Source organism: Equus caballus, chromosome 29 (genome assembly GCF_041296265.1).
Source record: "Equus caballus isolate H_3958 breed thoroughbred chromosome 29, TB-T2T, whole genome shotgun sequence".
NCBI classification, from domain to species: domain Eukaryota; kingdom Metazoa; phylum Chordata; class Mammalia; order Perissodactyla; family Equidae; genus Equus; species Equus caballus.
In genome coordinates, this window is record NC_091712.1 from 28,458,310 (window position 1) to 28,471,492 (window position 13,183).

General features: G+C 38.0%; 2 protein-coding genes across 12 annotated transcripts in view; one reads left to right on the forward strand and one right to left on the reverse strand.

Moving 5' to 3' along the window:
* NSUN6 (NOP2/Sun RNA methyltransferase 6) overlaps nt 1-13,002 on the forward strand; it is an 80,269-nt gene extending 67,267 nt beyond the window's left edge. For all 4 annotated transcript variants that reach the window (XM_070254932.1, XM_070254933.1, XM_070254931.1 and 1 more), the window contains 3 exons: nt 1,711-1,836; nt 4,219-4,365; nt 11,976-13,002. The gene's annotated coding sequence lies outside the window, so the exon portion shown is untranslated. The remainder of the gene's footprint in view (nt 1-1,710; nt 1,837-4,218; nt 4,366-11,975) is intronic.
* CACNB2 (calcium voltage-gated channel auxiliary subunit beta 2) overlaps nt 28-13,183 on the reverse strand; it is a 353,267-nt gene continuing 340,111 nt past the window's right edge. For all 8 annotated transcript variants that reach the window (XM_001497017.5, XM_023632325.2, XM_023632326.2 and 5 more), the window contains 4 exons: nt 7,505-7,656; nt 5,680-5,775; nt 4,384-4,569; nt 28-3,439 (listed from right to left, as the gene is read on the reverse strand). In XM_001497017.5, coding sequence (XP_001497067.1) covers nt 2,945-3,439; nt 4,384-4,569; nt 5,680-5,775; nt 7,505-7,656 — 929 coding nt within the window. In that variant the 3' untranslated portion in view covers nt 28-2,944. The remainder of the gene's footprint in view (nt 3,440-4,383; nt 4,570-5,679; nt 5,776-7,504; nt 7,657-13,183) is intronic.

Consider the following 13,183-nt stretch of genomic DNA (forward strand, 5'->3'; position numbering starts at 1 on the left):
TAAAATGGCAATTAATACTACTAATAATAAACAGTGCAGAAACCAGCTCTTTATTTGTTTTATATGAATGACTTTAAACCAGGTTTGTTGAACAGTTCCGTGTAGCTGACAGTGAATGCAGAGCAGACCATGTTAAAAATGTGGCATTGTCCCAAAGTACAACATGACCAGGACATCCTACATTTAGCAGCACCTTTTTGTAACAGTAACTCAAAGGAGCAGTAGAGAAAGAGCATAGGAAGAACTGAAATAGGTTTGATAAGAAAACAGAACTACTAAGAACATTTCCAGCATTTTCTAGATTGACTACAAAAATCATGACTCTTCAACTGGGTAGGTTAAGATGAAGCCTTTGCTGTGTGAAAAGACTATAATTTTACATTCCACGAGTCAGTAAATATCCCATTGTCCTTGGGATTTCTTCAGTTACAAATTTAGTACAGTTCACACATATGCCCGCTATACAGTTCTCACTTATAGATGCTATGTCAAATCCTGTAATAATATTTTTTAAGGAATACTCTGATTTGGACTAACATATTCACAGTAAAGTGAGAAACTAAGAATCCGGGTACAGAATTTTAAAGATGGAATTCATTAGCACAACTCTTTGAAAGGGATTAATGGTAGCAGCAAGTACGATAAATACCAGTTAAACTTCAAGAATTTAAATATGCCAGAGACATTAATTGGGATGAAATTTCATGTGGGAAAGGATGGGGCAGCATTTTACCGTGATGGAAAGTTTATCGGAAATATTTTATAAAAGTAACTTTAATTGAAATATGGTTTCCCAATGTGAATATTTGACATCAAAAATGTATATATTCTAACTACTGGTTTTATATTCAATAAATAAACATGTCAAAAGTACAGAGCTAATTGACAAATAGATGGATTCTGAGGGAAATACTTCCTATATCAGCTGACAAAACACTATATATGTAACTCATTTTTAAAACTCTTTGAGTTTTCTTGGGGAGAGGGGGAGGAAGGAGTTAAATATGAAACAGTTTTACTGATAAAGGTCCAAGAATATTTGGCAAGAACCTGGAATAATCAAAGAAGCAAAACAAAAAAATAGATTTATGTAACAAAATAATCATATAATGTACAGATCTGAAGTTAGGCAATTATACAGAGGCATTTTCCAGGGACAAACTTCAAGTGCTAGGTACTTGCACACCTAAGACTGTCTTACCTGTCCAGTCTTGACTGGACAAAATGTACGCCTAAGAGACACGGAGAAGGTTTGAGCCTTAGCGTCATAACCACATTGTGAGCTTTCTCAGCGGCATCATTGAGGCATGGAGCTATCATCTTCCGGGTTCTCCTTCACAGTAGATGTCTGATGTACGAAAATGTTCTTAACATCTTGTTCACTTCAAGTCACCCCATTTTGCCCTGATTTCTTCTGAAGAGCAGAAACTTTGGTTATAAGAAGCACTTCTAGGTTCTGATGGACAGTGAAACTGTTGGAGTTGGTGGGGGGCGGAATGGAATGACAGGTAAACTGGGAGATAAACAACAGGAACGATAGGCAAGTTTAGAAAAGGAAGTGGGAGAAGTTAGAAAAATTTATTTTCCCACGAAACAATTCTACAAGCTGTGTAAACGTTTCTTACTAAAACAAATACTCGAACACACAAAGATTGTACATTTCCAGTGAAACTCTCACAGTTAAAAGTTGCCTGTATTTTTACTCTCTAGGAGCAAAAACAGGGAGCCAGCAGATGAATGCTTTCGTAGTCACCTTTGGCAGCAAGTTTCTTCACACACCCTGACTGCTCAACGAATCATTAAAGCAACATGTAGCACGATTCAGTACAAAGCCAGGTGGGTAGAATTCTGGATATCAGTCTCTAGTTTCTTGACAAGTCTTCAGCATTCAGATTCATCTCAACCAGTCACTCACGCACACGCTTACACACAGACGCGCACGCACACAGAGTTCCGGCTCGTATATTCCAGTGCAGTGACGTAAGACACTAGCTACTAAGAATGTGTTTGTCACAATCAGTGTGAACTGCATGGATTAGAACAACCTTTGGAGTTTGGTTATATTTACCATAATTTATGGTCAAAATTATAAACTTACAAGGATGGTAAAACATTCAGAAATCAAACCTTTTCAAGTCAAGCAATCACACGTATTTACAGTATGTACAGACTTTCTACTAGAGTGGGGATAGGTGTCTAGATGATGTTATTACAAATTTCCTGAAGGTGGGCATTTCTAGTCCCTGTAATTCATAAAGCAAATCTGCTGACTTGGCATTAAGACTCTAAAATAGTGTGATCAAACTGATATATATATATATTATATATATAATTATCATAAGAAGGTGTTTGCAGAAATAACATTTACAAACTGTCTATACAGTACACAGTACTAGTACATAGAAAATAGATTCTAACTTTATGATCCCCTTTGTGTAAGGCAAGACAGAACCTGTCCCCAAATTTAGTCAGCCAGAGGTACAAGCAAGAAACAGTGGTCCATGGATGAATGAATATGCAAATCAGGTGCCTACATATTTAAAATATGGAGAATCAAGAAATTCCACTTCTTATCTGGGCTGATTCTGGCTTGCTGGATACATCAACTACATTTTTGAAAACAACTACATTTCTTAAAATACTAACGCCACGTGGATGGCAACGGATTTTGTTCAAGTGGCAGCTACCCCAAACAGTTTTTGAAAAAGTCCAGTATACAACCGGAGGACTGCAGCCATACCAGGCGAATTTATATAGCACTTACAAAAGAAAAAAAAGTATATTAATACTCTATTTCATGCTATTGCTATTCAAGCAACAGCAGTACAAAATATACAAGACAGATCACATATGATTGCAATGTAGACCCCCAAAGATTTAGTTTGAGGGTGCTGTTATACAAGACTTACTTAAAAAAAAAAAAAAACACACAAAAGGGCCAAAGTTATTGGCGGATGTAAACATCCCTATTCCACTCCCCAGCCTCGTTCCGTTTTTTGGATATTCCTTCTCCATCCTTGTCACAATAGCGATCCTTGGATTTATGGCGGCTTCGCTGTTTGTTGCACTCGTTGTGGTCCTGCTCTCGATCCAAGTCCCTGGCACGGTGCCGAGACTCCCTGTGTCTATGCTCACTGCTCCCGTGGGGCTCATCTCTGTGGTTGTGGTCACGGTGTGGGGCATAGTGGTCCACGTGTTCGTGGCAGTAATCTTCCTTTGGCTCTACGTAGGCAGAGTCTCGACTCTCCTGGGTTTCCGAGTCAAACGTCTCTTGCCTGGAGAGGCCTCGACTTGTCCCACTGCGATGGTTGTGGTGCTGGGCTGAGGAGGAAGAACGGTGCTGGGATCTCTTGACTGGTTCCAGGCAGGGTTCTTCTTCAGCTTGGGAAGCAGAACGGGCAGGAGCAGAGCGGTCAGTCCTCTGATCGCCTTGAGAACCCTGGTGGTGCAGGGAGCAAACACAGGCATCAGCCAGGGCCACGGCGTAAGGAACTAGCACGTCACAAAGCAAGTCCAGTCAAGTCGAGTCCCTTATAAGCATTGAAAACGCTGCCATGAAATCTCACCCAGCTTGGTTCCCTAATTTTTTTTGATAATGTCCAGTGGCATTTATAAGGTTTGTACTTTATTATATTGGAATTTATGTTAATCTGTAAGTGCCTAGAATGGGGCACAGAGTAACCTTTTTCTTTTTTAAATGTATAAATGAAGGAGGGAGGGCATTCTTTTATATGTTCTCTTGTGGTTCAAATACAGATACAGGTCCTTGAGGTTTTTCTGCACGCGGATGTACACTGAACTAGCTCTGCTTGAATACATGTGGGAAGATTAGACATCCGTAGGATGCTGGGTTTGGCTTAAGATAAGGATTCAGGGGCAAAAAAGGATAGAATACCAACTATGAGACAGGCTCTGTTCTAACCGTCACATATATTAACTCATGAATACGGCCACCCTCCGAGAGAGCTGCCTCAGGAAATGCTGGCAATGTTGGCAATAATGCTGGCAACCTAAAGCAAAGAGCAGGAAAGGAACTTATCCAAGGTTCTACACCCGGTAAGAGGCGGGGCCAGGACTTGAACCAGGCGGTCTGATTCCACTGTCTGTGCTGCTGAACGTGGAGAAAGTTCTAGTCCTGTCTGAAAGAGCAGGTAGTTGGGGACTTTTCCAGTTTATATAGATTCATCGTATATGCTGTTTACACTGCTTTTCTTACAGGTGCACAACTCACACTGAAGATGTTCAACTGACTCAACGTTTGCCTCCGCTTGGACAGAGCTGCTCTACTGGAGCCAGCACTTGCTGGATGTCTGGGCTTGCATCCCGGCAACATGACCCCAGGCAGCCTAGTTCTCAGGGAAGACGGTAAAGAGCTCCTCTTACCTGTGAATTAGAGGCTAGAGCGGGGCTAACAGGCAGAGTTGAAGTGGCTAACGTGCGGCTAAGGAGAGGGTTGGGGAGACTGCTGCTGGGAGGGTGGGTGGCCTTCCAGTAGGCCTCCAGATAGTCGGCAAGGTGCTCACAGGCATCCTCGAGCTGGTTCTCATCCAAGATCACATCAAACAACTCCTGCAGAGGCAAACATTTCAGACGGCACAGTTAGACCAGCCCAGTTGTGACAAAGTTCACACACACCCCACCCTCATAAAAGGAGGGGGGAGGGAGCAAGGGCGGGGGAGGGGCTGCTGAGCTGCACCACTTCGTATCTGCTCTTGCTTAGGTGCTCCTGCTTCCTCCTTTCCCAGTGGCTAACTGTCCACCTGCCTCAAATCCTTGTTTAGAACACTGGATGCATAACCAACAGGAGTGAGCGGAAAGTGAATAGGTGGAATATTAGTTGTTAAGGGCATGATGGAAAAGTTGTCTGTCAATAGTGCAAAAAGGAATTGATACTAGAGTAGACAAGAGATGTAAAAAAGAAAAGAATATAATTTGAACTGTAACAGGAATAAGCCTGTTTTTGACATAGAAACTGAAGAGTTTAATCTTGGAAATTAACGAGGTAAGATTAGGACACGAAATTTGGCAGAAGTGGTGGAAACCACTGATAATTTGACATGGTCCAAACTTCAAAATAGTTCAAAGTGTTTATTATAAATTTTAACATGCTCCAACCAATCAAAATGGATATAATCATAGTTCTTAGAGCTTCTGAAATACCCGCACTTAAAAAAAACCCAAAACTAGAAGTGATCTATAGTCCCAAGGCATAGTATGTAAAGCAGGGATTAGAAGTAGAATGTATTCAGATGTTAGAATCCAGGTAACTGATGTCTAGAAATTTGTTTTTTACATGGTCTCAAATCAATTTCTCAGATAATTATTAAGAGGCAGCAACTTGCTCCCTATGATTAATAAACCAACCCCAAATAGATCCATCTTGTAACCAAGTTTTTGAAACCACAAACTTATGTCATTTAAGATACTAATTAGATGTTAGTTACCAAAGCAAAGTCGCCACAGAACTTGCCGTGGCTTTTTGTAAGCCATGGTTGTGACCTGGACAAGTGCTTGTGGCAGGAGGCAGGACAGTCACTTCTTTGGAATGAAGACCACTGCTAAGTGGCAGGGACTGTCTCCCCCAACAAGCATTTAAGTGTCTGCTTTTTGTTTCTTTACTATAATGCCAGCTCTGATCTCTTCAGCTGGATTGTACCGTAGTACATAGAGCTAACTTACTGGAGGACACTGGGCCAGTTTATCAGCTGCCACCATTTGGACATTGAGGTGTTTAGCTTGAGATTTCCCTCGAGATTTTATTAACCTTTGTAAAACCTGTAAAAGATAAGATTTTTTAACAGAAGAATATCTGCACTCAGGTAAACGACAAGGTTCGTTATTCACTCCTTTCTCTGGGGCCTTTTCATATACAGCATAAATGGCTTGTAATAGATTGAGCTATAAAATATAATGTGTAAGATTATCTGCAAAATTAACATGTTAAGATAAATCCCAGTTGCACGCTCTAAAAAAGAGAAAACAGCATCAAGGCTAGCGGATATCAAACTTTGTCTCATGGCCAACTTTATTTTAAAAAGCTGTTGAGACACCCAAAAAGCTTTTGTTTATGTGAACTATATCTAATATTTACCATATTAGACATCAAAAGAATTTTCGTTTAAAAATTAACAATAACCCTATTACATGTTAACGTAAATTACTTATTTTTATAAAAATAGCTACAGTTTTTGCAAATCTCCCAGATAACTGAGAGATTATTGAAGACGACTGCAGTCTCCTGTCTGCTTATGCGTGTAATCTGCTACAATGTATGGTTTTCATTGAAATATGAAGGAAATCCGGTCTTCTACAAATATGTAGTTGAGGAAAGGAGTATTTCAGTAGCCCTTTCAGATAATTGCAGACATTCTTCTTTGATACTATGCTAAACTCAACTAATGGTAGTTTCTTAAAGACTAGTTGCCCTGTGAAATCTGAAACTATATCAATGCATTTTTCTTACTCTGTTACATTAAATTCCATTGGTCTATCTTGAAATTTGAATGGCTCTCTTACCAGGCATGATCTGTAACATCATTCACTGATCATTTGGAAAATAAAGGTACACTCAATTCTTGGGTCTTCCAAATGTTGACACGTTGCATTGTACAATATTAAAACATCATATTTGTTATTATCATTGATCTCATTAGAAAAGTCTTTATCTGGTGGGAAGCTACCAGGCTTTCAGAGGTGGATACAAGTTTTCCAAAATCCTAACTTTTGTTTGAAAGCTTGGGTTTTATCATGGGTAACAAAGGCTGTTGTTTGCCTTGAAGTGACAGACCCCCTTTGTTCAAGAAAATATCTGCCAAATACCCAAGTCTAAACAAGCATAGCCTGTCAGTTGTTCTTTCAAATAAAAACGGTGCTCCGTGAAAAAAGTGGGTAGTTCAATTCACAGCTCAAATAATCACACCAGTGCTTGTCCTCAAGATAACTGACTGACTTTGATATACAGCTGAAGTGTATTTCCTGTTTCATTACTCCGAATAGTAAAGGCTTATACTTAGAGTCAAAATTTAATAAAATTAAGTGAAACTGGGTTTGGGTTCTTTTTTTTTTTTTTTTAACTGCACGTGCACAGTGGGAAGAATACAGTGACTGCTCATCCTGTCTGGTGCCACAGTCTTGATTCATGCTTAGATATTAGCAGTTCTGCCCACCATCAGTGCAAAGGTCAAAACAGTGAAAAAGGTGAATAATGTTTGGCATTATTACAGAAATAGTTTTGACCCCATGGACCCTCTGAAAGTGTCTTGGAGCCCCCCCCCCCCGACCCCCTGCCTAGAGATCCATCGACTACACTTTGAGAATCACTATTCTAAGTCGTTAAACTAATAATCATACTTTGCTTTATATCAGTCGTAAAAATTCTTAACTAATGTCTCTTCAAACTCTTTATGATGGATAAAGACATAGCCTGTTGTAACTAGAAAACAGAAAATAAATGCACATTTTAGTAAACTTTGATTACACAGCAGCCAATAGCAACTCTACTTACCTTAGGAGAAGAAATCTTTACGTACACTATAATAGGGGCCAAAGAGGTTTTACTAAGTTGAGCTGGATGATTAATAGTATCTGCATCAAGGACTACCAGTTGCAACGTTCTTGCAAGTTCAAAAATCCTTTCAATTTCACTCTGAACTTCCGCTGTAAAAAATTAAGCAAAGGTCAATTACTTCAAGTACAGTATTTTTAGGCCGAATTAAGATAAAAGTCAAATGATACACTATTTCTTCAACAGGATGGTAGGTGGGTGAGCCATTATGTAAATATCTACAGGTAACAGAGCTGATAAAAGGTATCCTTTGGAAAAGGCTATTTCTCCAGAACACCTTTAGAATTTATGGAACTGACTCAACCAGCTATAAAATTTACTTCCAGTGTAACACTATGTCTATGAGAATCAAAAATTTTGGCTCTCTCTGCTGACTTGCTTTTTGTGCTATAAAACTTCACTCTGTGAATCATTTCATAAAAATGCTGTAAAAGAGAAACTTGAGAGATATCTTTTCATGTGTTTGTTTCTAACCACTTCACCCTGGCGACGATCAGCGCCTTCTTTCACTGCAGGAGCTTATCTGAGTTTATGTGTCACGGATTGTATGCTCTCTGGATGTGACAGAGTCTAGATATGTTTCTTAGCAAGCTGAAATACAACATAAAACAAGGGAGACGTTAAGACTGTCTGTAACAAACTTGTCCAAAAACAGACTTCTCATGTTTTCCACCAACAAAACAATGGTCCTGTAACATTCAAGTTTAGAGGCAGCACTACAGAAATCCAAACGATAAGATTTACAGAAAACTCGTTATCAAACATCTAAAAATCTTCTTGAATGCCAAGAAAATTTCATTCAGTTTGTCTACTTCTCCCTGATTTCTCTAGAGTCTAAAATAGGACTGTCCAATAAAATTTTTTGTGATGATGGAAATATTCTATATCAGTGCTGGCCAGTATGATAGCCACTAGCTACCTGTGGCTAGTGTGAATAAGCAACTAAATTTGAAAAATTTACCTTAAGTAGTTTAAAGTTAAATAGCCAGAAGCTACTGTACTAGGCAGCATGGGTCTATAAAGTATAATATGTAGCTTGCAGTGGCCATTGCAATCATGAAAAGCCAAAGGCCAATTCCATGAGACTTCTGGACCTACAGAATATTTTTCTTTCTTTCTTTTTTTACCCCCCCCGAGGAAGATTTGTCCCAAGCTAGCATCTGCTGCCAATCTTCCTCTTTTTGTTTGTGGGTCACGGCCACAGCATGGCCACTGACAGGCGAGTGGTGTAGGTCTGCACCTGGGAACTGAACCTGGGCCGCTGAAGCAGAACACACCAAACTTAACCACTAGGCCACCAGGGCTGGCCCTATAGAATATGTTTTAATTCCCCTTATGCATTTGGATCCATGCAGAAGATTTTTGGAGATAATTTTAACTAGTATATTATTCTAGAAAAGGCAAGTCACTAATTGTTTGCCTCATAATATGTTATGACCAGAGTCCTTCTATATACCTCCTGGATGTCTTAGAAATCAAGGCCCAAACCATTTCACATATTAGCTTTAAAGTAATATTTGGTCACATACCACCTGTGACACAGTTTTGCTAAAAAACAACAACAACAACAAAAAAAACCAAAAAAATCAAACGAACCACTTAAGCTTCTGGATCTACCAGTTTATAAGAAACACAGGGAACAGACAGTCACATAAACTACACCAGCGTAATGCAGTTAGCAAAATTCAGACTGGAAATCCTACTGAATAAGTGACCCAGTTTCTTCAAGCAAAAAATTACAAGGAAAAAAAAAGAAGACACAGAAAACTATGGATTAAGAGATGTAAGGACCTGTGAACCAATCACAATGTATGGACTTTACTTGGATCCTGATTCAAACAAATAATAATTCATATATTTATAATGCATAAATGAATAAATGTTTATGTATAATGTATATATAAATATAAATGTTAAAAATAGATAAAATATATGACAATTGGGAAATGATCCATGACTGTGGAAATCTGATGATGCTAGGAATGTATTGTTAAGGTAGGATAATGGCATTATAGTTATAATTTAAATAAAGAGTCCCTAATATCTAGAAATACATACTGAAATATTTACAGTTAAAACCATATGATATCTGAGATTTGCTTCAAAATAATCCAGGAACAGTTGGGGGAGTCAGGAGCAGGCTGGAAATGACAATATTGACTAAGACTAGATGAGAGCTGAAACTGAGTGATGAGCCTGAGGTTTTTTACTCTTTATTTGTTTGAATTTCCTTTAATAACAGTTATTAAAATAAAAATTATATTCTGATAATTCTTTTCATAATAATTATAAAGTAATTACTAACACTATTGTTTCTCTCTTCTCTGTTGATCTTTAAATTTTTATACTTGCTGTAACCTTGCTTCTTCTTTGTGTCCTATGAATGTTTTCATGGCCACTGACCCCCCCCCCCAACAATCAAGTTCCAATGTAAATTAATATTTACTGTAAACATTAAGAAATTGGATCAACCCACAGCTAACATCATATTCAACAGTGAAAGGCCAAAAGCTTTTTCTTTAAAAATCAGGAACGAACTAGGCAAAGATGCCCACTCTCACCACTTTTATTCAACATTGTATTGGAAGTCCTGGCTGGAGCAGTTAGGCAGGAAACAGAAGAGGCATCCAAATTAGAAAGGAGGAAGTAAAACTCACTGTTCACAGATGACATGATATTATCTATAGAAAACCCTAAAGATTCCCCCAAAAGACTGTTAGAATAAACGAATTGAGTAAAGTTGCAGGATACAAAATCAGTATAGCAAAATCTGTTGCATACACTAACAACTATTATAAACAAGTGGGACTACATCAAACTAAAAAGCTTCTGCACAGCCAAAGAAACCATCAACAAAAATGAAAAGGCAACCTACTGAATGGAGAAAATATTTGCAAATCATATATCTGATAAGGGGTTAATCTCAAAAATATAGAAAGAACTCACACAACTCAATAGCTAAAATAGAAACAATCTGTTTAAAAAATGGGTAGAGGATCTGAATAGACGTTTCTCCAAAGACGACATGCAGATGGCCGACAGGTACATGAAAAGGTGCTCAACATCACTAATCACCTGGGAAATGCAGACCAAAACCATGAGTTATCACCTCACACCTGTTAGAATGGCTGTTATCAAAAAGACAAGAAATAACAAGTGTTGGCAAGGATGTGGAGAAAAGGGAACCCTTGTGTACTGTTGGTGGGAATGTAAACTGGTGCAGCCACTATGGAAAATAGTATGGAGGCTCCTCAAAAAATTAAAAATAGGACTAGTATATGATCCAGTAATTCTACTTCTGGGTATCTGAAGGAAAGAAAAACACTAATTTGAAAAGATATCTGTATCCCCATGTTCATTGCAGCATTATTTACAATAGCCAAGACATGGAAACAATCTAAGCAAGGGATGAATGGATAAAGAAAATGTGGTACATATTTGACTAATAGCAGTCAAAAGAATGAAATCTTGCCATTTGCAACAACACGGACCTTGAGGGCATTATGCTAAGTGAAATAAAGGCAATTTATTTCAGAGACAGAGAAAAAGACAAATATGATCTCACTTATATATGGAATCCAAGTTAAAACAAAACAAAACAAAACGAAAACTCAGATACCAGACAACAGATTGGTGGTTGCCAGAGGTCGGGGTAGGAGACGGGTAAAATGGTGGAGGTGTTCAAAAGGTACAAGTTTCGAGTTATAAAATAAATGGGTCCTGGGGATGTAATGTACAGCATAGCAACTACAGTTAATAATACTGTATTGCATATTTGAAAGTTGCTAACAAAGCAGATTTTAAAGTTCTCATCAAGAAAAAAATTACATGTGATGGAGGTTAACGACTTATTGTGGTAATCATTTCACAATAGATACGTATATCGAATCATTATGTTATACACCTGAAACGAATGTTTTATGTTGATTAGATCAATGAAAAAGAGAGATTCGATCACAAAGACTTTCATCTGTGTACTCAGTTAATAACAGCTATTCTCAGCCACAGAATCCTACACCTTAGATATAACTTCATGTTTTTAGAGGTTTGAGCACCATATATTTTTTTTACTGGTTATAAATGTAAATGTAATATGTGTTCATTGTATAAAATCTGGATAACAGATAAACATGAGAAAGTAACCCATCATCTTATCAAATATCCAGAAATTACTTCTATTACTGTATGTCAATGTATTATGTATATATATGTGCATATATACTTAGATATTTATATATAATATTCTTACATACATAAACATTTTACACTTTTTAAATGAATGGGAAAAATGAGATATTTTAAAAGATTTTAAAGTGGCTCTTCAGAGTCCCAATGCAACCTATTAGTAAATAGACTTTAAGGAAAGATAACCAATAAATTCTGAAGAAAATACTTTTATTTTGACTTCCAGGTAAAAATGATGCCTTCAGAAAGCAATGTATCCATACCAGGGATTCTCCTTTGACAGAGTACAACATGGTCAGAATTTATTTCAAAAAAGAAAAGTCAAAGACTCTCCCGACATTCATTTCTGAAACTGAAAAGACGGCTTCAAGTCAATTTGAGTTAGAGTTGTCTGAACTAGAGAAGGAATGCACACTCAGCATCTTGAAGACAGGGCACCTTATTCATCTCTTCACATCCCACAGTCTCTTGTACCCTTTGAATTAAAACTAGTGCTGATAAAATGAGTAACATTTTTGTCTATGCTTTATATCTCTGATATCTAAAAGCCAAACCCAGGAACAATCATAATGTTTTCCCCAAGATGAGAAAGAAGGCATGTTAACTTGTGTGGAAAGAAGTTTCTGTAATCAAACACTACTGAAAAAACAGAGAAAGGAGGCTGTTATTTTCATTGTGGCTAGTGTTGGGGGACATCTAAGTGGTCAGGAATTAATAAGACCTTCAGGCAGCTCTAGGATTAGTTATTTAATGGTAATTCCAATTCCATTTTCACAACTACTAAGCACAAAACTCTGATTTTGAGAAGTGCCTTACTTGTCTTTAAAAAAGGAAATCTGTTGTGGAAATTAAGAAAAGGAACCCATTTAAAATTGAGTCAGGAGGCTAGAAGGGGGAGTGCCCATGCAGTACCACATGGAATCAATTACAGGAAAGATAGTCAATTACAGATGCCAACAAAAGTCTCCTCAACAGGAAAGAATCATTAATTACAGGAAGAAATGTACACTGCATCCCAAAGAGAAATCAACTACTCCAGCAACTCAGCCTATGAGAAATCATCACTACCCTGAACTGGTGCTTTTCTCTAGTGGACATCCCTTCAAAACAACCCCTCCCAATTTCCTGTTTTTCTCTATAAAATAGTGTTCCTCTCCCCTGTTCGTTGGATTTGCATATGGTCTGTCATAGCATGCATATCCCAAATTGCAATTCTTTGGCTATTCCTGAATAAACTTACTTTGCTGGTAAAATAACTGGCTGTTTTATTTTTAAGGTTGACACTAAATCCCTTTCTAACCACCTCTTCCTTCCCCCAAGCTTCCTCTGTCTCTGTGCTCCCACTCCAGTGCAACAAAGTGGCCTGGGGCAGAAACTAGGTTTCGTCACTTCATGGAACTGTGTGATCTTTGGATATCGTGCTCAACTTATGGG